This window comes from Desmodus rotundus, chromosome 5, assembly GCF_022682495.2.
Source record: "Desmodus rotundus isolate HL8 chromosome 5, HLdesRot8A.1, whole genome shotgun sequence".
NCBI classification, from domain to species: Eukaryota; Metazoa; Chordata; class Mammalia; order Chiroptera; family Phyllostomidae; genus Desmodus; species Desmodus rotundus.
The window spans coordinates 65,450,152-65,476,464 of record NC_071391.1 but is presented as its reverse complement, the minus strand read 5'-3'; the positions used below and the strand labels follow the sequence as shown (position 1 = coordinate 65,476,464).

At 35.9% G+C, this 26,313-nt stretch overlaps 1 protein-coding gene across 3 annotated transcripts in view; it reads left to right on the top strand.

The window, feature by feature from the left end:
* CEP126 (centrosomal protein 126) overlaps nt 1-26,313 on the top strand; it is a 70,022-nt gene that overhangs the window by 4,120 nt on the left and 39,589 nt on the right. For all 3 annotated transcript variants that reach the window (XR_008426929.1, XM_053925074.1, XM_053925075.1), the window contains exons 2-4: nt 2,745-2,864; nt 16,164-16,309; nt 24,018-24,129. Coding sequence is in view for 2 of the 3 variants with exons in the window: in XM_053925074.1 (XP_053781049.1) it covers nt 2,745-2,864; nt 16,164-16,309; nt 24,018-24,129 (378 nt within the window). In the remaining variant the exon portion in view is untranslated. The remainder of the gene's footprint in view (nt 1-2,744; nt 2,865-16,163; nt 16,310-24,017; nt 24,130-26,313) is intronic.

Below are 26,313 nucleotides of genomic sequence, written 5' to 3'. Positions count from 1 at the left end.
AGGGATCCGAGAGGGAACAATGATGCTTGCTTGGCTTTTGGATGGCTTTCTGTCACTTCCACCACTGCCCACAAGCAAATTGGGCCCTTCTGGTGCTGATTCCAAGATGGGTGGGTTTGTGTACATTCTAGGACCCCGTGGGTCTCTCCAACAAACTCTCCTGTAAGGCTGGGAGTTTCTCCTGCTACCGCAACCCCCACAGGTTTCTACAACCAGAGATTTTGAGGCTTTATTTCCCGGCGCTAGAACCCTGGGCTGCGTGGTCTGTCTTGCTCCCCAGTTGTTCCTCCTGGTGTATCCACATGCCAATGTGGGACTGCCCAGTCCTCCAGCTGCCACCTTGCTAATTCCTCTCTGCCACTCCTACCAGTGTGGATGAATGTTTCTTCATTAACTCCTTGGTTGTCGAACTTCCATACAGTTCGATTTTTTGGCGGTTCTGGTTGTGCTTTGTTTTTAAATTGGTTGTTTCCTCCTTTTGGTTGTGCAAGGAGGCAAAGCATATATACCTATGCCTCCATATTGGCCAGAACTCAATTCATAATTTCTTGACTCTGCTATAAAAGAAAAAAGTTTTATAAAGTTCACCTAATTAAAATTAGCTAATGTGAATTGTCTCATGGTCCCTTCACACTATGCCTCTTTTTTTCTCATAAATATCTCCACTCTTTTCTCCTTTCATTTTTATCCTAGCACTCATTTTTTTCTCTTTCCTACCCAACTTATACCTATTCTTGGTTACTTGCACATATTTTCTCACTATCATTCTTAGTCTTTGCACCCTGAAAGGATGAGTAGAATTTGCCAAACATGTACCAAGAGATAATGGCATGTTCTGTTAATAAGTATCTTAGTGTGGCTGGGTATAGGATTCATGCAGGGAAATGTTGAGAAATAATGTTGAAAATTATAGAAAGTATTGTATTCCAAGAAATTTGGAATTTATCATAGAGATGATAGGAGCATTTGGAGAATGATGAAGAATGAGAAAACCAATCAGGTTTGCAATTAGCTGGCTTTATGGAGTTTCAAAGGGAGGATAAGTTTAAAAGTAAAGAGTTGAGTTAGAAGATTACTGAGGTACTCCAGGCAAGAGATTTAGAATGCCTGAGTCAAGGCCACTGGAGCCAAGGCAGTAGAATGGGTTACAGAGAAGAAAAAGGATCAGGATGGCTCTAATAAATTTGGCAGGAATATAGGTTGTATGATACATAGTTGTTTGTTACAGTAACATATTTACAACAACATAAATGAGCTCCAATTGGAAAAAGACTAAATTGGGAGAGGGAGCCATAAGGATGAGGTGGAGTAGATTATTCTATGCTTTTAATTTAAAATCATTATGTGTTACTTAATCCTGCAACCCATGGGATTGGGTTTCTTTTAATGTTAACTATATAAAAATTATGTTTTTTTAATAGGTATTTAACAATGACCTTATGGAAATATTTTATTTCTATGATACAGCTTATAGGAAAAACAAAAATTTAACCAACCATCTAACATTTTTCAAACTTGAAGATCATACTTTTAAAAGTTGCAACACAGCAGCATTCTTTATAATTCACCAGGCAAAAATTGTCTGTAACACACATTTTTATATTTTTATATAAACAAATATATACTTACACATGTGTATATGGAACAATTCATTTGATTAAATTTAAGACTAATTGTCACAACATTACAAACACTACCTTTGTAATTTTTTTTATGTTCTTACAATGAGATCTCAAACTTGTTGAACAGAGAACAAATAGACTCCACCTGCATCCTAGATCTGCATGCTTCTCACCTGACCCAAAGCAACTTCTCCTACAGCCCCGCCTCAGCCTCTCAGTGTTGCTCTAGTGTGCCCTGAAAGGGACTAGCACTTTTCTCCACTGCCATGTTGTGATTTGCAGTAACTAGCTGGCTTGTTGAAGTCTGACTCCTAATAAATTACTGCATTAGACAAGAGCAAAAGTCTTTGGCTGTTTATGTGCTAGCCAAGAACAAGGAAAAAAATTCCTTTCCTTTGTTTTCATTTTTATAAATCCTTCAAAAGAAACTTTAAGTAAAACCATCTGTGGATGTGTACTTGTATGTTTGTGTAGAGATGGTGCAAAATTTTATAATAAAATGATAAAATAAATTATAGTCAATGATATAAAGGTGGTTATTATAGCAATATTAATACAGCAATATAATTGAAAATGAACAAACTCCCATTAGAAAAGTTTCAAACATCCAAAAGTCCATGTAAACATGATTGTTTTGAAATATATGGTCCTGGCTGGTGTGGCTCAGTGGAAATATATGATAAAGTTTTTTTATAATGTTGATACTGAAAGGGTCCTGAAATCTGCTGAAAAGTGTAATTCATCTACTGTCTATTAGTAAACTATAACCTTCATTTTCCTATATATATTCCTAAGATAGTAACTTGTTTATCAATACTTAAAAATATCTATGCAATGAATGAAATGATATGCAGTCTCCTTATCTGAGCTCATGATGCTTTAAAGTAATTTATTTTTTTCCAGGGAAAATGAGATATATCTTCAGTTCTAATACCAAGTCAGAATTTTTTTTGACATAAAACATATGCTGGTCATATACTAACACTCATGTTTACACATACTAATTGTTCCACAAAAATACTATGTCATTAGTATGAGGCTGTAATTTTATTTATCACTATAGCACTGACATTCATCCTTTAAAGACATAAACCATTGTCCTTAACTTTATGCTATCATTAGAGATATGAAAATCCATCTACAGAAAAACTTAGAAGAAGAGCGCCAAATATTACTACAGCAACAGAAAATATGTCGAAATCGAGCACGTAAATATTTTGTGGAGTCAAACCGGAGAAAAAAGTAAGTAATTGAATTTTATTGAGAGTGTAGAAATTCAAAGTCATTATAAATTAATAGTTTCTCTACTTTGTAGCAGTATGAACCTAGATCATGACAACAGTTTATCCAGTCAAGATTTATGTGGCTTTGTACATTTTATAACTTTTTTCAGTCTAAAGTACAAACATAGTGGTGTAGTATCTACATTACTGACCATGACTGTAATTTTCTTTTCATAGAACTTCTGATTACAGTGTCATATACACTTCTTAAAATGACTATAAAATGTACTGTCTTCTTTATTTTTTATATCATTTCGTGATAAATTAAAAGATTACCAATTAGTATTTGGTCTCTAATAGAATATACTTTTATTTATTATTCAGTTCTATGTACTTTTCCTTTATGTGCTAGTCTCATTTATCCAGTCAGAAAAATGGGGAGAAATATGAATAATGGAAATAATTTTATAACTGACTGCCATAAAAAAGTTTTCTAGTATAAGCTGGAAAGTAAAGTAAAAATGCAAACCATCCATCACTGCTTAACATTTGTTTGAATTATTAAATTTTTTGTTAAACACAGAGTAGTTATATTTTTTATTGTTTTTGCTACCTTGTACATATTCCTTCAATATGTAAATGGCAGAAAAGCCCTTGAGTTTATTAACTACATTATTGGGCATATGTTGCAAATCCCATTTAGAGAATACAAAATTGTTTGCCTATTTTTTTTCTAGCATTATGTTTTGCTTTAGATTAACTCTCCCATTTTCTGGTGTACTGGAAATTATTTAATAAAACTTGTTTTTGTTTTGTATTTGTTTGCTTCTGTTTTTCTCCTACCTTTTTGTTCCTGAAACCTATAAAAGGCACACAACATATGTTCAATAAAGCCGAATTATCATATGTTGAAAGGGTTATGGGCTTGGGGTCAGAGATCTACGTTAAAGTCCTAGCTTTATGAGTTAGAGCAAGTTATTTAATCTCTTTGAATCCTAGCTTCTCACTTATGATTTGAATTAATACCATCTATTTTAAGGCATTGTTATGTAGAACAAAAAAAAGTAATTTTAGGGAGGGATAGCTGAGGGACATATATAAAAATAATTATCATGGTGTTTGTCACATAGCGCTTCTTTCCTATTAAGCTTATTTATTTTGTTGATTAATAAATTATTATTTGTCCATTGTGTTTTCTAGTAACTGACTTGCTCTCTGAAATAGCAGGCTGTATATATGGATTTGATATTTAAATTCCCTGCCTGTCTTCTCTCATCAAACACTTACTGGATTTTGCCGTGTGTAATGCATACCCTCATTTTTCGTGAGCATCATACATGGGATGATTATACCCATGGTAGGTAATCATTATACCCATGTCTAATATGCATCCTTGTTTTTCCCTCAAAACTTTGGGCAAAAAAGTGTGCATGATACATGGCAAAATGCAGTGTATGAATTTTGATGTGAGAACTATAAAAGGAAATTTTGGGTTTAAAATTCTAAAATTCTAAATTGTATTTTTCAGTATAATTTCATTACATTCTATTTTTCTGTTATCCTATAATGTTATGTAAAGACATAAAAATTCCTTTTTTAAACATCATTTGTCTCTATATTTCACCTTTTATTAAGGGGTCAGATTATTTATATACTAATGAATTTTAAAATATGTATCAAGCAATTTTGTTTACACAGATATATAATAAATCTTCAAATACAATAGACTGATTGCTCCCACTTTATTTCTCTTTTTCAAAATTGATTTAGGTATTCTAATTTGTTTTCCTTTACATATCAAATTTGGAATTATTTGTGTTTGCAAAACGTATTACCAGAATGTTTATAAGAATTCCATTATTACCTGTGTATCTTTGTGGCGTAGGGAGGACTGACATCTTTTCTGTTGTCTCTTAATAAATCTACTGAGTTTTTAATTCCAGTTGTGTTTTACAGTTCTAGAATTTCCACTTTGGTTCTTTATATATTCCACTTATTTTGGAGACCTATTTTTTCATTTGCAGACATGGTCATCGTTGCTTATTGAAGCATTTTTATCATGGCTGCTTTAAAATCTTTGTCAGATAATTATAACATCCCTGTCATCTTGGCATTGGCATCTTTAGATTATTTTTTTCATTCAGTTTCAGATGTTCTTGGTTCTTGGAATAACACGTGATTTCCTTTTGAAATCTGGATACTTTAATATTATATTATGAGACTCTGGAGCTTATTTCAGCCCTCGGCTTTAGCTGGTTCTCTCTGGCACTGTCAACAGGGGGAGGCATTAGGAAGCAACACCTCAGTACTGACAGATGGAGGTTGAAGTCTGTCTGTCAGCATCTACTTAACTACTCAGCATCTGTTGACAGCATGTTGGGGGAGGGGCTCTTTATTACTCCTGGTCAGTAGTGGGAGTTTGAGCTCTTGTGTACATTGACACCCTGGTGGGTATAGCCTCATTTAAAAATGTTACATTTTATTCTTAAAAACAAATTTTTCTCCAGTTGCATTTTTAATTTGAAAGTGATAGTTTATTGTGTTTTTAATTTATTTAATTTCTCATTATCTCAAAAAATAATTGAATTTTCAACTTAATTATGATTGTATGTGTCCAGAAAATTATAACTACCTAAATCTGAATTGTGATTAAAGCCACAAAAAAGAAATGCATTACAGAACTTCAGTTTTCCAGTTCTGCCTGTGTCTCCTGTGACCTCAGATACTCCTAATTCTACTGCTTGGATTCTATGGTTAATAACGTTGTGGCCATGATGGTTATTTGTTCATTTCTTAAGAGTATTTCCAACAGAAGAAAATGATGTTTCATAGTTATGGATTCCTGGGAAACCAGAACAAACAATTTGGCTTGGGGCCATTGTTTTATGGGGTGATTCTCTTTGAGCCAAGGTGATTTTATGTTTCAAGGCAGAATTGAACATGTTAAACACACCCTTCAGAAGTTGCTAAGGCATATTATTCACAGAACCCAAGATATGGATACAACCTAAATGCCTACAAATGACTACATAAAGAAAAAAGAACAAAAAATATTTTTCCATTATATATTCCATTTTATATATATATAATGGAATATTTTTTGGCCTTTAAAAAGAAGGAAATCCACCCTGGCCAGTGTGGTTCAGTTGGTTGGAACATTGTCCCATAAAACAAAAGGTCACAGGTTTGATTCCCAGTCAGGGCATGTGCCTAAATGGCAGGTGTGTCCCCAGTCGGTGCACATACAGGAGGCAACCAGTCAATGTTTCTCAGATCAATAATTTATTCTCTTTCTCTCCCTCTCTCTCTCTGTCTCTCTCTCTCCCCTCTCTATGAAACAAACAAAAAAAAAAAGGAAGGAAATCCTTCCATTTGCAACAACAGGGATGAACCTGGAGGACATTGCATGAGTGAAATAAGACACACAGAGACAAATATCACATGATCTCAGTTATATGTGAAATCTTAAAAAAAAAAAAAAAGTTTAACTCATATTAACAGAGTAAGAATGGCGGTTACCAGAAGCTGGTGGTGAAAGGGTGGGAGAAAAGGAGAGATATCGATCAAAGGGTACAAACTCAGTTATAAGATAAATAAGTTCTGGAAACCTAACATGCAGCATGGTATAATTTCCAGTATATTATACTCTTGAAATTTGCTAAGAGGGTTTAGCCCAGGTATTCACACACACAAAAAAATCATAACTATGGAAGTTGATGGATATGTTAATTAATTCGATTGGGGTACTCATTTCACAATGTAGAGATATCAAAATCATGTTGTACACCTTATGTATATACAATTTTTATTTATCAAAATAAATTTTTAAAAATTTTAAGTTGCTAAGGCAGACCATGTTTCTTTTAGGAAAAAGGCTAATTCCAGGGTTAATGGGAAGCAGCAAATACTCTTCTCATCTTTGTCATCAGAACATTCTGTTCCCACAGTACATACCATAGTGCCTGGCACATAATAGTAACTAGTCAATAAGTGAATAAACGAAGAGCTGTATTAGTCATCGCTACAATTGCTATGAAAGCTTTTTTATTATTGGGCCTATCATTGAGTTTAGGGGTGGAAACTTCTGTTTGTTGGTCACATTCTGTCCCTGGTTTAATTCGATTCAGTCTACCACAGGCTTTATTTCTTACGGTCCTGAATAGCACTGTGTGAAATTATTGTTACTACTGCATACGTTTTAGCCCAAGGAACAGGACCACTATGGAACAATATTAACTACTAGTGATGGTAACTCTGATTATATCAAGGAACATATTATCTTCCAGCTTTGGCAATTCATCATTCCTCCTTGGCAAACTTTGCTGAATTGGTGGTATTTTCTCAGTTTCTCAAACATGCTAATCTTTTCTTCTTTTTCCCAACTCAGGGCTTTTGCATGCTGTTTTTTCTGCCTCAAGCACTACCCTCTCTCCTCTCCATTTTTTCATGACTGGTGTCCTTATTCTGAAAATCTTAGCTTCAATATCATGTCTCCAGAGAAATATTCCCTGTTTACCTTATTTAATATTTACCTTACTTACCTCAGTTACCTTGGTTCTCTATTTCAGACTAGAGTTTCTTTACTTCATAGAACTTATGACAGTTAGTAATTCTTTATTTAGTTTTGTTAGCTTGCCTCACTACATTATAAATAGTTGCACAGACATATCTGTTTTTCATATTATATTTCTAGAAGATAAATTATTATTAATTCAAAGTAGTAGAAAACTGCTCTTGAAAGTGCTCTGATCTGCCCTGGCTGGTGTGGCTCAGTGGACTGAGTGCCAGACTGTGAAGCAAAGGGTTGCCAGTTTGATTCCCAGTCAAGAAATGCCTGGGCTGTGGGCCTGGTCCCCAGTGGAGGGCATGCAAGGCACAACCACACATTAATGTTTCTCTCCCTTTCTTGTCTCTACCTCTACCTCTCTCTAAAAATAAATAAATGAAATCTTTTTTTAAAAAGTGCTGTGATCTAAACACACTTCAAGGAGAACATACAAATGGCCTATAGACATATGAAAGAATGCTCAACATCACTAGTCATCAGAGAGATGCAAATTAAAACTACAATGAGATACCACTTCACACCAGTCAGAATGGCCATCATTAGCAAATCAACCAACAAGTGCTGGCAAGGTTGTGGAGAAAAGGGAGCCCTAGTGCACTGTTGATGTGAATGCAGACTGGTGCAGCCACTGTGGAAAACAGTATGAAATTTCCTCAAAAAACTAGAAATGGAACTGCCTTTTGATCCAGTGATTCCACTGCTGAATTTATGCCCTAAGAATCCTGAAACACTAATATAAAATAACCTACACAACCCAATGATCATAGCAGCATTCTTTATAATAGCCAAGTGCTGAAAACAGCCGAAGTGCCCATCAGTACCACAGTTGGATCAAAAAACGTTGGTACATTTACACAGTGGAATACTATGCAGCAGAAAGAAGGAACTCCTAGTGTTGGTGACATTATGGATGGAACTGGAGAATATTATGCTAGGTGAAATAAGCCAGTCAGTGAAAGACAAATACCATATGATCTCACCTTTAAGTGGAACCTAATCAACAAAACAAACAAGCAAACAAAATAGAACCAGAAACACAGAAATAAAGAACAAACTGACAGTGACCAGAGAGGACGGGGGAGGGAGATAAATGGGGAAAGAAGGGAAAAGGGCAAGTCAAGGACATGTACAAAGGACCCATGGGCATGGTCAATGGGTAGGGATTACATGTGGGAGAAGGGGGGAAGAAAGGGGGGAAGCAACAAGGGAAAAAGTGGGACAACTGTAATTGAACAATAATTTTTTTAAAAAGTGCTCTGATCTATTTGAAGTTGACATATGGTTAAGAATCTATTCGACTGTTGTTTATTAAGCATGTCCCAGGTGCCACACTTTGAGTTAGGCCCAGGAATTCCACAAATTAAAAGTCCCTGCATTCAATGAACTTAGAGTCTATTGAGGGAAGAGACAGTTAAAATGTAATTAACTCATTCATCAATTCTATGGAGTACCTACTATGTTCCAAGCACTATGCCATGTGCTGACACAGACACTATCCTTCTTATGATAACTTAGAGTCTAATAAGCAATACAGAAAAGTAAATAAATAATTACACTTCAGTGATATATATATATAGATATATAGATATATAGATATATAGATATATAGATAAAGCTAAGCTGTATAATAACAGGGTTCAATGGGAAAATGAATTTCATGTGTGGATGTTGGGGATAGAAGTGCTTTGAGAAAGAAGAGAAAAATTACAAAAAGGCTTTTACATTGTGTATAATATAGTGGTTAAAAACCTGGTAGAATCACACTTCTTAGTTTAGACTCTCAGTTCTTGCATTTAGCAAAAAGGACAGGTAGTGGTTAGTGGTGTAAGTGGATATGTTCCTTAACCACAATGAGACATCACCTCACACCAGTGAGAATGGCCATCATCAAATTAACAAGTGCTGGCAAGGATGTGGAAAAGGGGGAACCCTTTTGCACTGTTGGTGGGAATGCAGATTGGTGCAGCCATTGTGGAAAGCAGTATGCAGATAAACTAAAAAAATTTAAAATGGCACTGCCTTATGACTCAGAAATTCTACTTCTCAGAATTTATCTGAAGAAACCTGGAACATTAATTTGAAAGAATATAAGCACCCCTAGTTCATTGCAGCATTATTTATGATCACCAAGACATGGAAGCAGCCCAAGTGTCCATCAGTGTATGTGTGGATAAAATAACTATGGGACAATTACACAATGGAATATTACTTGGTTGTAAAAAAGAAAATTTTACCCTTTGTGACAGCATGGATGGACCTGGAGAACATTATGCTAAGTAAAATAAGCCAGTCAGAGAAAGACAAATACCATATGTTTTCACTCATATGTGGAATCTAATGAACAAAGTGAACTAACAAGCAAAATAGAAAGAGACTCATAGAGAACAGGCTGACAGCTCTGAGAGTGTTAGGGGGTAGAGGGATCAAGCAAAAAAGAAATAGGACTCATGGACATGGACAACAGTGTGGTGATTGCAGGAGAAGAGAGTTATAAGGGGGATAAATGATAATGGAGAAAATACAATAAAAAATATTTGTCTTTCTCTGACTCATTTCACTTAGCATAATATCTCTGGTTCCAGCCATGTTATCACAAATGAAGAGATTGCATTCTTTTTTATGGCCACTTAATATTCCATTGTATATACAAGGTCTGTCCAAAACAATGTCCAACCATTGTAATATAATGAGAATGGTTTGTGCAACATCAATGTAACCTGGCAGCCAAGGAGAGAACGGGAATGCACATGCATGAATAATGATAACCTCACTGTACTAGTCAGTGGAGGTGGGGGCAGTAGATGCCATTGAGTGAGCATGTGTACTGTGTGGCCATCATATTCAAAATAAGCAAGTAGAGCAATGAATCTGCATCAAATTTTGTGTTAAGCTTGAGCACTCCTCCGCGGAAACTCTTTGGATGATTCAGAAGGCTGCAGCTATGGGCAACTAGTGATTGGCAGCTTCATCACAACATGCCTGCTCATGCAGCACATCTCATGCAGAGAACTGAAATCACCTTTGAAAGTGAAGAGATTTCAAACTGTCAATGAGATTCAGGAAAATACAATGGGGCAGCTGATGGCAATTGGGAGAACTGTGAGGTCCCAAGGTGCCTACTTTGAAGGGAATTGAGGTGTCATTGTCCTTTGTACAATGTTTCTTGTATCTTGTACCTTCTTCAGTAAATGTCTCTTTTTCATAGTGCATGACTGGATGCTTTCTGGACAAGCCTTGTGTGTACCACAACTCTTCAGCCACTCTTAAACTCTTTAACCAAGTGCCATTAATGGGCACTTGGGTTGCTTCCATGTCTTGGTTATTGTAAATAACACTACAGTGAACAAAGGGGTGCATTTATCTTTTTGGATCAGTGTTTTAGGTTTCTTCGGATATGTACCCAGGAGTTGAATTCCTGGGTTACAAGGTAGACAGACTACTTTTCATTTTTTGAGGAACTTCCATACTGTTTTTCATAGTAGCTGCACCAATTTTGTATTCCCAACAACAGCACAAGAGGGTTTTCTTTTCTCCACATCCTCACCAACAAGTTGTTTGTTGATTTATTGAGAGATGTGAGGTTATATCTCATTGTGGATTTAATTTGTATTGCTCTGATAATTATGATGTTGAGTATCTTTTCATATGTCCATTGGCCATTTGTTTGTCCTCTTTGGAGGCATGCCTATTCAGGTCCTCTGACTATTTTTTCATTGGATTGTTTGTTCTTTCAGTGTTGAGTTGTATAAGTTCTTTATAAACTTCGGATATTAACCCCTTATCAGATATATCACTGGTGAATGTGTTCTCTCATTTAGTAGGTTGTTTTTTCATTTTGTTGATGGTTTCCTTTGTTATGCAAAAACTCTTAATTTGATGTAGTCCCATTTGTTTATTTTTTCTTTTGTTTCCCTTGCCTGAGGAGATATTTGAGAAAAAATATTACTAAGAGAAATGTTCAAGATTTTATTTTCTATGTTTTCTTCTATGAGTTTTATGGTTTCAAGTCTTATATTTAAATATTTAATCCATTTTGAGTTTATTCTTGTATGTGGTGTGAGAGGGTGGTCCAGTTTCATTTTTGGCCTGTATCTGTCCAATTTCCCAACACCATTTTATTGAGTAGACTCTCTTTATCACATTGTAGATACTTACCTCTTTTGTCAAATATTAACTGACCAAATAGCCATGGGATTCTTTCTGTGCTTTCTATTCTATTCCATTAATCTGTGTGTTGGTTTTTATGTTAGTACCAACTTGTTTTGATTACTATCATCTTGTAATATATTTTGATCTCCAGTAGTGTGATTCCTCCAACTGAAAATAGTTATACAACTCCTTTCTCAAGATTGTTGTGGCTACTCAGAGTCTTTGTGGTTTCTTATAAATTTTTGGAATATTTGTTCTAGTTCCATAAAAAATGCCATTGGCATTTTGATAGGAATTATAGACTGCTTTGGGTAGTACACACATTTTAATGATGTTAATTCTTCCTATTCATGAGCACAGTGTATGCTTCCATTTATTTGTATCTTCTTCAGCTTCTTTCTTTCATGTCTTATAATTTTCTGAGTACAGGTCTTTACCTCCTTGGTTAAATTGATTTCTAGGTATTTTTGGGGTGCAGTTGTCAATGGATTGTTTTTCTTAATTCTCTTTCTGATATTTCATTGTTGGTGTATAAAAATGCAACCAATTTCTGAAAGTTCCTTTGTATCCTACTACTTTACTGAATTCATTTATTAGATCCAGTAGTTTCTTGGTGAAATCTTTGAGGTTCTCTCTATATAATATGTCGTCTGCAAATAATGGCAGTTTTATTTCTTCCTTTCCATTTGGATGCCTTGTATTTCTTCTTGTCTGCTGGCTGTGACTAGGACTTCCAATAATATGTTGGAAAAAAGTGGTGAAAGGGGACCTCCCGGCCTTGTTCCTCATCTTAAGGAAAATGCTTTTAGTTTTTCCCCATTGAGTTGGCTGTTAGCAGTGTGTTTTGTTATATATAGCCTTTATTATTTGGAGTTTTGTTCCCTCTATTCACACTTTGCTGAGAGTTTTTGTTATAAGTTAGTACTGGGAGTTCTGGCCAAGCTGGAGGCGTAGGTACATACGCTTCACCTCCTCACGCAACCAAAAGAAGGAAACAACGAATTTTAAAACAAAAAGCAACCAGAACTGCCAGAAAATGGAACTGTATGGAAGCCCAACAACCAAGGAATTAAAGAAACAATCATCCAGAGTGGTAGGAGGGGTGGAGATTGGCATCCGGGGTGGAAAGGAAGCTGCAAGGCAGTGGCTGGAGGATAGGGCAGGCAAGGCTAGCAAGGCAGAGGCTGGCAGACTGAGCAGTCCCACATTTATGTGCAAATAAACTGGGGGGAACAACTGGGCAGTGAGGCAGACCACACAACCCAGGGTTCCAGTGCAGAAAAAAATAAAGCCTCAGAACCTCTGGCTATAAAAACCTGTGGGGGTTGTGGCAGAGGGAGAAACTGCCAGTCCCTTGAAAGGTGGCGAGAGTGGAGCGGGCAGCATTGTTTCTTCTCTGATGCCTCCTCCACATACAGTGCCACAACTCAGCGAAGTGGATTGGCCTGCCCTGGTGAATACCTACGGTTCTGCCCCTTACAATGTAATGAGTGTGCCGAGAAGAGAAATATTGCCCAAATGAAAGAACAGATCAAAACTCCAGAAAAAGAACTAAGTGACAAGGAGATAGCCAACCTATCAGATGCAGAGTTCAAAACACTGGTAATCAGGATGCTCACAGAAATGATTGAGTATGGCCACAAGATAAAGGAAGAAGTAAAGGCTATACAAAGTGAAATAAAGAAAAATATACAGGGAACCAACAGTGAAGGGAAGGAAGCCAGGACTCAAATCAATGATTTGGACCAGAAGGAAGAAATAAATATTCAACCAGGACAGAATGAAGAAACAAGAATTCAAAAAAATGAGAAGAGTCTTAGGAACCTCTGGGACAACTTTAAGCATTCCAACATCCAAATCATAAGGGTGCCAGAAGGAGAATAAGAGCAAGAAATTGAAAGCTTATTTGAACAAATAGAGAAAGAAAGCTTCCCTAATTTGGTGAGGGAAATAGACATACAAGTCCAGGAAGCTGAGAGAGGCCCAAACAAGTTGGACCCAAAGAGGAACATACCAAGACACATTATAATTAAATTGCCAAAGATTAAAGATAAGGAGAGAATCTGAAAAGCAGAAAGAGAAAAGAAGAGCGTTACCTACAAAGGAGTTCCCATTAGACTTATCAACTGATTTCTCAATATCAAAAGAAACCTTGCAGGCAAGTAGAGGCTAGAAAGAAGTATTCAAAGTCATGAAAAGCAAGGACTTACATCCAAGATGACTCTATCCAAAAGCTCTATCACTTAGAATGGAAGGGCAGATAAAGTGCTTCCCAGACAAGGTAAAGCTAAGAGTTCATCATCACCAAGCCCTTATTATGTGAAATGTTAAAGGGTCTTACTTAAGAAAAAGAAGATCAAAACTATGAACATTAAAATGGCAACAAACTCACAACTATCAACAACTGAATCTAAAAAACAAAATCAATCTAAATAAACAACTAGAACAGGAATAGAATCATAGATATGGAGATCATTTGGAGAGTTATCAGCTGGGAAGGGGAAGGGAGAGGATAGGGGAAACAATAAAGGGATTTAGAAGCATAATTGGTAGGCGTAAAAGAGACAGGGGGATGTTAAGAACAGCTTGGAAATGGAGAAGCCAAAGAACTTACATGTACAGCCCATTGACATGAACTAAGGTCTGGGGGGCGGGTGGTACAGGGGATGCTGGAGGAAAGGGGAGAACTGGGCAGAGGGGAGCAAAGAAGGAAAATTGGGACAACTGTAATAGCATAATCAATAAAATATACTTAAAAAAATTTTTTCTTACCAGATTGTTTGCTGTTAGTGTACAGAAACACAACTGATTTTTGTGTGTTGATTTTGTATTCTGCTGAATTTGTTTATTACTTCTAACAGTATTTATGTGGAATCTTCCAGTACTGTGTTGAATCAAGTGATGAAAGTATGCTTCTTTGTCTTGACATGGGGTGGGGAGGTTCTTGAAAGAGTTTGTTTGGAAAGGTAAAAATCTCCCCCACCTATGGCACTCTATTACTGCCACCTACTTACACAGGGGTTAGACCACTTGAAGATCTATAGCACCACTTGAAGATCTATACTTTGGAGAAGTATAGTTCTCCAAAACTGTTATTTAGACTGGAATAATGCCCCATCCAGTGGATGTCTTTGGAAAGATAATTAATGATAACCTATGACATTAAAAATCTTAAAGAACTCTTACCAACCACCCTGCAACACCATGCATTCTAAAGAGATCACTTGGAGATTTTTCCACCAGTGAGTTGCAGGCTTGCTTGTTTATTTTTCTAATTATCTGGCAAATAATTATTGAAACACACATATTTTCCACAGATGAAATCAGTTCTTTGAAACAGTTTAAACTAAATGACAGCAAACTCACAGTTATGAACAACCACACCTAAAACAAAAACAAGAGCAAACTAGGCAAACAACTAGAACAGGAACAGAACCATAGAGATGGAGATCACATGGAGGGTTGTCAATAGGGGAGTGGGAGGGGGAGAGGGGGGGGAAAGATACAGAGAATAAGTAGCATAGATGATAGGTGGAAAATAGACAGGGGGAGGGTAAGAATAGTGTAGGAAATGTAGAAGCCAAAGAACTTATAAGTATGACCCATGGACATGAACTATAGGGGGGGAATGTGGGAGGGAGGGGGTGGGCAGGATGGAGTGGAGTGGGGGGGGGGGATGGGACAACTGTAATAGCATAATCAATAAATATATTTTAAAAAAAAGAAAGAAACAGTTTAAACTAGTTTAAATTAGATAACATATACTCAAGTCCCTAGAGACAATCAGAAATAAATGAAATGGGAATGTTAAAAAAATAGGGAATGGTAAGGATTACAATAGGTATTTATAGCCATAAGTGAATAAGAGTCCAGGGTTGTCATGTCTTCCCTATTTGCAAAATAGGTTAGAAATCAAGGTTTTTATGTGAATTGTCTGGATTTTTAGCACAGTTCAGACTTAACATTATGGCCAATTTTAAATTTTTGGTGTAGAAGAAAAATATACAGTATTTCCTTGACTGCCCCATAATTTGCAAGACTGCTTCTTTCACCAATGAATTAGTTTTTCACATTACAGAAAATAAGGTAGCTTTTTAGAAAAGAATTTTTCCAAGCAGGGCTTCAGATGAGAAATTAGAAAGAGGCTCATTTCAGAGACTTTTCTTTGACCTGGTTTAAGTTCTTAAATTACCACTTACAATAATATTTAATTTTTTTATTTTTGCCAGGGGCTTTTTCAAATTTAAAATGTGTTGTTTTGCCCTGGCCAGGTGGCTCAGTTGGTTGGAGTGTCATCCCATACACCAAAAGGTTGCAGGATCAGTCCCCTGTCCGAGTGCAGATGGGGGCAATCAATTGACGTTTCTGTCATGTCAATGTTTATCTCTCTCCCTCTCTTTCCTTCTCTCTCTCTCCCTTCCTTTCTCTCTAAAATCAATAAACATAGCCTCAGGTGAGGATTAAATAAATAAATAAATAAAATGTGTTGTTTCTAGATAAATTTTTAAAATATGTAATGCATTGTTTTGAAACTATTTTCTGTGTTGAGATTTTAAAAACTTATTGCCTAATTCTGTTATCTTCTTTATGTTTTAAATATAGAGCTTTTGAAGAGAAAAGAAAAGAACAAGAAGAAAGAGAACATCAAATTAGAGAACAAATACTTCAAGAAAGAAAACAGAAGTTTGAAGAAGTTACTGAAAAATTCCAGCGTGCCCATATTCCTCTTTCACAGCGGAGGAGAGCAGGTATCTTAATTTCTAGAACAATATGAGAACAAAAATGAAAGTTATAAACATATTTGATTTGAGTAGACAATAAAATAATAAATTAAGAAACAAAGTAGAAATTCAAACTAAAAAGACTAGTATCCAAGTAATAGAACTTTAACCAAGTGAAAAATTACAATTTAATTTATATTTAATTTGGATGATTTGTTGGCTCTATTAGTAAATTTTGAATTTTCAGAAGTTTGATTCTACTTCGTACTGACTTACAATGTTTTGTTCTTTTTAAATTGATCTAGTATATAACTTCATAAAAGGACACTTTAACATTTAGGTTCAGTAAATTTCACATTTATTCTGGCATTTATTCACATTTTGCTTCAAATTCATATTTAAGAGACTGGCAAAATAAAAAGAAAGTCTATAGAATGATATAATCCAACAATCTAAGATGTCGAACCAATTAAAATTTTAAATATGATTATGGTTGATTCTTTGGTATCCATCTACATTTTTTAATAACTTAAAATTGTAACAGAATTAACAACAAATGTCAAAGCTTCAAATAGAAAAGGGACAAGCAGTACCTTTATTTATTCAACAAACATTTTATACTAGGCTGCACTTAGCCCTGGGCTAAGTGAAGATACAGAGAAACCTAATTGTACTCTCCCACTAAAGATTTCACAGCTTATTTTGAAGATGAGAGTAATAAAAACAAAATTAATGTCAATAAACATAGTGGTAAATATAGTGGCAGCAGAATATATAAAGTACTGTGAGAACACAGAGGAATGAGCAGGAAACCTATACAGGAATATCAAGGACATCATCCCTGGAAAAATAACTTAATTTCAATCTTAAAGAATGAGCATTTTGCCAGGCAAAGAAAAAGAAAAAAAAAACTTCCCAGACAGAGGGAATACTGTTGTTTTTGCAAATAAATTAACATATGTCAGTGTGTCTAAAGCATAAGATTTGGGGAAAACAGAAGAAAAGTACATTTCAGTCTAGAAAAATAAGTTGGAACCAATTCTCAAAGAGCATTATATGCCATGCTAGGAAGTTCATCTTTATCCAAAATGCAATCAACTTGAAGTTTTTTAACTAGAACACAAGCCATTATTGTATCAGTAAGAGATATTACTGTCAGTAAGCACAGCAACTAATAGCTTAAATATGATAGGGGTTTATTTTTCTCTTGTGCAATATGAAATTCTGAGGTAGGCAATTAAAAGCCATTTTGATGATTATGTAGTGTCACTGGTAACCCAGACTTCTGTCCCTCAGCTCAATCATCCGTAATATGTGGTTTATATGTTCATCCTCATGGTCACATGATAGCTGCTAGAGCTCCAGCCATCATATCAATGTTGTAGGCAAGGAAGAAAGAAGAAATGTAAAGGACAAAAGGTTGTACCTCTGAGCTACCTTTAAATTGTTTATATATCTGTTTATATCAAATTGACAACTCCATGTGCAAGAAATACTGAAAAAAAGTTTGTGTGGTTATATCACCACCCATAACAATATAGAATCTCTTGCCTAGGAAGAAAGGAAAAATTGATATTAGGTAGGAACCTAGTGTTCTCTCCTATAATTAGATTTATTTGTTAGAAAGATAATTACAGTTACTACATGGAAGACGTATTAAAGTAGAGACATACTGAAGTAGATAATAGTAGTAGGAGATTATTTACATATTTGAGGCAAGAGGTGTTAAGCTGCTAAATTAAACCACTTCACTGGATATAATGATAAGAGGTAGTATATTCAGGAAATAGGATTGGGTACTAATTGACAGAGAGCAATTGGAGAAAGGCTAGAACAGTGCACCTAGTACTTAATACAGAGCCTCACACATTTTTAGCACTCAGTAAATACTTTTAGAATGTATTAATTATTTTGGTGGCTGATAATGTTAATTAAGTTTACAAGTATAGAAGAATTGGGTTAGAGATGTGAAAGATTATTTATTAGTTTTAAGTGCATTAAATTTGAGCCTCCCATGACTCATCCAAATGGGGAATTCAAATCAGCAACTGGAAATATTGGTCTGAAATTTAAGAAAAAGATATGGAATAGAAATGTATATTTTCCCCTGGCTAGTGTGGCTCAGTGGATTGAGCGCCAGCCTGTGAACCAAAGGATCACTGGTTCAATTCCCAGTCAGGGCACATGCCTGGGTTGCAGGCCAGGTACCCAGTAAGGGGTGTGCAAGAGACAACCACACATTGATGTTTCTCTCCCTCTAACTCATCCTCCCTTCCCCTCTCTCTAAAAATAAATAATTAAAATCTTTTAAAAAAGAAATGTATATTTAGTAGTCACTAATTAGTAGATGATATAGTTGATAAATGAAGCCATAGGAAAGGTAAACTAAATAACAGAGTATAGACCAAAGACTGAGGATAGGGCCTAAAATAAAACCTTTTTGCACATTAGTATTTACTGTAGGTAGAGCAAGAAAAACTAAAAATGGATTTTGAGAAGTAGTTATCAAGAAAGTGTATGGGAACCAAAAGCAAACAAAGAATATAATTATACAATATAAAGTATACGAAAGCAAAAGAGAAGGTCGTTTTAGGAAAGAGGATGTGGTCATTTGTGTTAAATGCCTCATAGAAGTAGTCACCACTCATGAATATTATTTGCCCCAAAAAGGGTGCTATCAAAGGGTCTAAGTACAAAAAAACAAGTGTTTTAGCAAAAACAAATGATATTCCCATCCACACAATGGAATATTGTGCAACTAAAAAAATAATAATGGGGAAAGTCTCTATGGACTGAAAAGGGACTATTTCTAGCAAAGACAGATTTACCATGAAGCTAAGGAGATTTAAGCTTCGGGAGCCCTCATTGTCATGACCCCTAAATATAATTTTATATTAGTAATTTTGCATTATGTTTTCTTAATGAGGGCCCCCAAATTGTACGTGTTATACTTTCATAAAACTTAGATCTGTCCCTGATTTCCAGAACATTTAAAGAATAAAATCAAGGTCCAGATCAGTATACATAATATTCTGCCTTCCATGTGAGAAAAGGAGGAAATTGCAATATGTATTTATATTTGCCTAAAGAAACAATGAAAGAATATATGAATGACCAATGAGAACAAGACTGCCAAATGTATTCAATATCATATTTTTATTCCTGAATATGAATATATTACCTATACAAAATGTTAAATTAGTAATTTAAGAAAGTTCAGTGTAATTTTTAAAAACGTCAGTGCTATCAACAAAGAGCAAAAACAAAGCTGTGTAAGACAACTGTTGTCTATTAGTTTAGTTTATTCTCTTAGGAGAGTTGAACTAAAGATTCACCCACATGTGCATGATAGCTGGCTCTTCCCATTGCTACAAAGAAGGACAACAGATTGAGGGCTCCAGTGGGACCAGAAAATTGTTAGAGTGATAATATTAGAGTAAAAGAATGAGAAGGATTGGAGCTAGTGGATTAAAGGAAATAATAAAGCCCTAATACACAGTGGGTACTCAAAAAATGTAGGTTTAAATTGTTAATGAATGAGAGGTAGTTACTGGGAGGTCACGAGATTAACAGCAACAAGAAATAGTAATAGTGGTTGTAAATTTACCTAAGTTAGTTTTTAAATTCTCTTTGAGAGATAAGTGGTAGAAGTTAGTAATAACAAACATCAGACTATAATCTAGCATGACTAGACATGCATTAGCAAAGCAGATATAAAACAATTCATACAACTCATTCAGTAAGCTCAAGAAAGTCCCAGTTTTCTCTCCTTTTAGGTTGTCTGCACCTTAAATGAAAGGGCCACTCATGCATACACAACCACATTCCAGAGACAAAAGATTCTGTGCCTTCTTGCACTGGACAATCAGAAATGTTCCATATTAATGGCTGGACACAAGACTAGAGATCAAACCTCAAGTGCAGTCCCTAATTGTAAAAAGCATAGACCTCCCTAAATTCTTATTCTTTGTTCATGTAAGGGTTGGGAGTGATTAAAATATGTTTAGGGAAATCCACTTGTTTTGAATACCTTTAATTTCTTTTTTTTAAATTATTTTATTGTTGTTCAATTACACTTGTCTGCATTTTCTCCCCACTCCTCTATCCTTTAATTTCAACAAAGAAAGCCCACATTTAATAGTCACCCGGCTACTCAACAGGCTATTATGTTTACCAATAAAAACCCATTTTGGACATTGAGTGTGCTACTTAGAAAACAGTCAAAATCTATAGCTTGATAGTAAGCTTGATAGTATCTGCCTCAAGAGGGTTGGTCCTTTATGATTCCAATATCCGGCAAACCATCTCATAATTGTGTATTACTCACTAGTATATTATGCTATTATTCCTTGATTAGGAAAATGAACTATCTTTAGAGTTCAAGTTTCAACTAACACATACACAATAATATGCTCATTTTGCTGAAACATTTTAGGGTAAATAACAAACATTATAATAGGGGAGTTTATTTTTTTATATTTTATTGATTATGTTATTACAGTTGTCTCAATTTTTCCTCCTTTGCTCCCCTCCACCCAGCACTCCCCATTCTCTCTGGTAATCCCCACACCATTGTTCATGTCCATAGGTTATGCATATAAATTCTTTGGCTATTCCATTTCCTATACTGCAGTTTACATCCCCATGGCAATTCTGTAACTGCCTATTTGTACTTCTTAATCCCCTCACCTCTTCACCCATTCCCCTAGACCCCCTTCCCATCTGGCAAACATCAAAACACTCTCCATATCCATGATTCTGTCTCTGTTCTTGTTTGCTTAGTATGTTTTTTTAGATTGAATTGTTGACAGGTATGTATTTATTGCCATTTTATTGTTCATAGTTTTGATCTTCTTTTTCTTAAATAAGTCCCTTTAACATTTCATATAATAATGATTTGATGATGATGAACTCCTTTCGTTTTTTCTTGTCTGGGAAGCTCTTTATCTGCCCTTCAATTCTAAATGATAGCTTTGCTGGGTAGGGCAATCTTGGTTGTGGTCTCTGCTTTTCATGACTTTGAATATTTCTTGCCAGTCCCTTCTAGCCTGCAAAGTTTCTTTTGAGATATCAGCTGACAGTCTTATGGGAATTCCTGTGTACTTAATTATCTGCTTTTCTCTCACTGCTTTTAAGATTTTTTCTTTATCTTTAACCTTTGGCATTTTAATTATGATGTGTCTTGGAGTGGGCCTCTCAGCATCCATCTTGTTTGGGATTCTCTGTGCTTTCTGGACTTGCATGTTTATTTCCTTCACCAAATTAGGGACGTTTTCTTTCACTGTTTTTTCAAATAGGTTCCCAATTTCTGGCTCTTTATCTTCTTCTGGCACCCCTATGATGCGAATGTTGGACAATTTGAAGTTGTCCTACAGGCTGTTTATACTATCCTCATTTTTATTTTTTGGTGGGGGGATTGGATTCTTTTTTCTCCTTGTTGTTCTAATTGGTTATTTTTGCTTCTTTATGTTACAAATCATTGATTTGATTCTCAGTTTCATCCACTCTACTGTTGATTCCCTGCAAATTGTTCTTTATTTCAATTAATGTATCCTTTGTTTCTGACTGGATCTTTTTTTATGCCATTGAGGTCTTCACTAAGTTCCTTGAGCATTCTTATAACCAGAGTTTTGAACTCTGCATCTGATAGATTGCTTATCTCAATTTTGTTTAGTTCTTTTTTGGGGGTTTTGATCTGTTCTTTTATTTGGGCCATGTTTCTCTGTTTCTTCATTTTGGCAGCTTCCCTGTATTTGTTTCTATGTATTAGGTAGAGCTGCTATGACTCCGTGTCTTGATATCATGGCCTAATATAGTAGGTTCTATAAGGTCCAGTGGCACAGCCTTCCCTATCACCCAAGCTGGGTCCTTGAGGTGCATCATTGTGTGGGCTGAGTACACCCTCCTCTTGTAGTTGAGCCTTGGTTGCTCTTGGCAGGTCAATGGGAGAGATTTACCCAGGCCAGTCAGTTGCAAGGATTGGTTCTGACCACTGACCACCAACCTCCACCATCTATGGAGGATCCACTATGCAGAGGCAGGGTGGTGGTGCTCCTACATGGTCTGTAGCTGTCCAGTGGGTGCCCAGTCCCTTGGGTTTCCCAGGTTGTGCAGACCAAGGTCAGTCCCCACCTGTGTTTTGCCCAGGGCCACCCTACCTGAACTATAGAGCAATCTGAGATGGCGGCTATTTGTGCTGGGCTTGGAGATTCCCAAATAAAACGAAGGTGTGAATCTAGGCTGTTTGCTGCTAGTGCCATGCCTGGGGCCACTTGGCAAGAGGTATGGGGTTGGGGGTCTGGAAGCTCACAAAGATCAGCTGTTTCTTGTTTGAAAGGATTTAGAAAGTTGTGACACCTGAGCCAAGAACAGCCATTCATATGGAAAAGTTACTGTTAACAACTGTAAGTTGGATGGGACAGAGCCTCAGGGAATCTGCAGGGTGGGTGGAACAGTGTTAGCCAGGTTGATGGAGTCTCAGATATGGCACCCTTCCAGCTCTGTGGCTCTGCCTGCCTTTGTGTTTGGGAGAAAGCTATTCCCCAGCTCTTGCCTTGATGCCAGACACTTCAATTCCTCCCTGTATGCCACGGGTACCTTTCTAGCTGCTACCCAGGTGCTGAGTAAGTTCATGTGTGGGTTCTTTAACAGGAACTCCTTGAGACTCCAAAAATTTCTTCTACCAACTCAATCCCTGCTGGTTTTTGCAGCCAGAAGTTATGGGGACGTATCTTCCTGGCTCTGGTACCCTGGGCTCGGAGCCTGGTATGGGTCTGGGACTCCTCACTCCTGAGATTTCCCTCCTGGATTTTTATCTACCACATGTGTATGTGGGGCCAACCCATTACATGTCTCCCTACCTCCCACCAGACTGGATGTTTGTGGTTTCTTTAATTCCATAGTTGTCAGACTTCCATTCAACTTGATTTCTACCGGTTCTGAGTGATGGTTATTATATAATTTAGTTGTAATTTTGATGTGGTTGTGTGAGGAGATAAGCTATGTTTACCTATGCTACCATCTGGAACAGAAGTCTGTAATAGGGGTTTTTAAAGAAGAAAGGAGGAAATACAGTTCGGATGTGTCAAGCCTTGAATTAAGGATAGTATGTAATCAGAGGAAAATCATGTCTCCACATCAGAGGGCTTCAGAAAAATAATATCCTTAAAAGACAGCTGTGTTTCAACTCAAAAAAGAAGGTAAATTAGAGGTGCAAAATATTATGGGCGTGAATGTCTATGTAATGTATGACTTTGAGCAAGTCATTTACCTTCTATATGCCCCAGTTTCTTCAGTTGCAGAATGTAGATTCAAATAACATCCAATGCCTCATAGGCCATAGTGAGTATTAAATTAGATAATACTTACAAAGTGCTTAAAAATAGCTTTCCCTTTTCTTCATAAGAATATTTATAAATTTTGTCAGAAAATTATGGAACTCTGTCATGAAATACAATGAGTTTTGCATGCCAGAACAAAGAATCTGGACATTTCTCAGAGTTTCTTTTTTCCAGATAAATATTCTTAAAATTGCTGATAAGAATTTTGAGGTAACAATTTCCCTTTGGGGATTAGATTTCTAAATTTAAACTATTTAGACTATTCTAAAATGAAAATTCTTTTTACCAAAGTTTTAAAGTAGCATTTTATCACTGGCCAATTAAATTATATATCAAGAGATCATTGAAGTTGAAGTGATTCTGTACTATTTGATCTTTCTCTATTATCCCCTTAGTTTTTCAAAAACCAGTGCCTCCATTAGAAGAGGCCCTCAAACAAATTCAAGAATCCAACTTAAAGTCAAAAGTGAACTTTTCTTCTTCCCACAGACCAACAGTAAACCAGAGGTAAGTAACTTGTGATTATTATGTATAATTATTAGCAGCTTTTTAGTTGCTGAGTTTGTAGGCATTTTCATCAGTTACTCCTTCCTCCTGTTTTAGTTACTATTTTACTTTTCACTGATTAAATTAAGGTAGAGTGGAATATAAATTGCTTCAAGAATAAGGCAAAAATTTTAATGTTTTCTTTGGTATTACAATGCTGCTTATTTTGAACTTCTATGGAAACTGTGATGAAAACCATTTAAAAATATTAATTTTCATCTTTACCAAGATGAAAAAAATATGTTTAATTGTAGTGATATAATTTTAATCAACAGGAGTAATTCTATGGTAGAAATGGGTTTTCCCTCACTGAAAATCTTTTCTTGGTGCCTTGTAAAAGCTAGAGTCTCCTGCTTCATCTTCAGATTAGCTAAATGAGTCATCTAGAAGCAGTAGGATGGACAAACCAACTACAGAGTACACTCTGACATCCTATATTTTCCATTTATTTACTATAAGTGTTGAAGCTACTACATGCATAGCACTAGATTGAGCATTATAAAGGGGATATGGAGAAGTATTATACTGTAAAATACAATCCCTACTATATGATCTAGAAGAAAAGAAAAATAATGCTTCAGAAGTATACAACAGTACCAAACAAGTAAAGATAATAACATTTAATGTTTATTTATATAAAAATAGCTATAATTCAGATATAAATTGTTAATATTGTACCTGTACATGTTATTTACTAAAGTACCTCCATTTTTAGACTACCTGTGGCCAGTAGTTCCCTCAATCATAGTTAAGAACTATTAAATTCATCCTCTCATTCTTCAGTATAGTTCAGGAAAGACCTCATGGAATAGGAGGACACTCTTCAGCAAAGCTTTGAAGAAAATAGGAGTTAGTCATGAAACAACTGGTAGATGGCACTGTAGAGGGATGTACAAAGGCCAGGAGTAATGGAAGGAAAGATGTGTTCTAGGAGTAAGAGTATGGCTGAATGATAGAATAAAAATGCCACTAGCTTGGCTAGATAGGAGATTGGTGAAATAAAATTTATCTGTATGTTTAGGAATATAATCTTCATCCTGAGAGTTTAAGAGATGCCAATGAAGTATTTTAAGCCAAAAAGTGATAAGATCATCTTTTCTTTCTTAACATATCATTCCAATTTATTGTGAATAAGTATGGATAATGGATTGAAGAGGACAAAACAAGTTATTTCATCACATGTAATTGAAATTATATGGGTCTTGAGCTAAAGAGAACAATCTAAGCTTAAGATATTTGAAGCTAAAACAATAGATGAGATCAACCATGAAGAATATGTGCTGTGATGACAAGACTAGGCTAGAACACTGAAGAACAGTAACATTTAAGAAGTAAAAAAAAAAAAAAAAAAAGCTTGCAAATAGGAATAGAATGGTTGATGTAGAGCTAGGAGAGGGCAGTATCATGGAAACAAAGGAAGGGTAGAATTTCATGGGGCAAAAAACAACTTAACGGAGATCAAATGACTTCTAGGGAACCAATAACAAAAGTCATATCCACCAGGATCCTGGCAGGAAACAGGTGACCCATTTAAAAGGGGTAACTAAAAAGAGGTTAATAAAGGAACTGGAAAGCCAACTAAGGACGGTGAAGCACCACTAGAACTGACAACAAAGCCAGTATTACCACCATAGACCTGAACGGAGAAGAGCTGTGTCTGTAGAAGAGTGCTGCCAGGCGAGCCCTGTGGTCCTAGGTAGAGAAACATTCCCACTGCTAACCAGGCCCAGCAGAGAGGAAGCCAGAGGAGTAATTATCAAAACCTCTTTTCTCTGTCACACTCCCATTTCTTGCTAGTGCCTTCCTTTAGCCAAACTCAGCCACAAAATAAAAACCCAAGGATCATTATTCAGTCTCTGCTTGGCAGAGACAAGTGGAGAAGTGAACCTGAAGGGGCAAAGAGAGAAAATCCAGCATAGAAGCAATGTGTCACTATACTCCACAACAAAAAAGTCACACTGGCAACTTTTGTCAAAGCAATGTTATTGGAGGATGGGGGTACAAAAGAAATTGCAATGAGATGTAAAAAAAATAGAGCAAGAAAGTAACGATAATAAGTGTAGCTTGGCTACGAAATGAAAAAAGTGATAGAACAATAGTCTGACAGAATAGAAATGTGAATGATATGGTTCTCTCTCCAAGAAA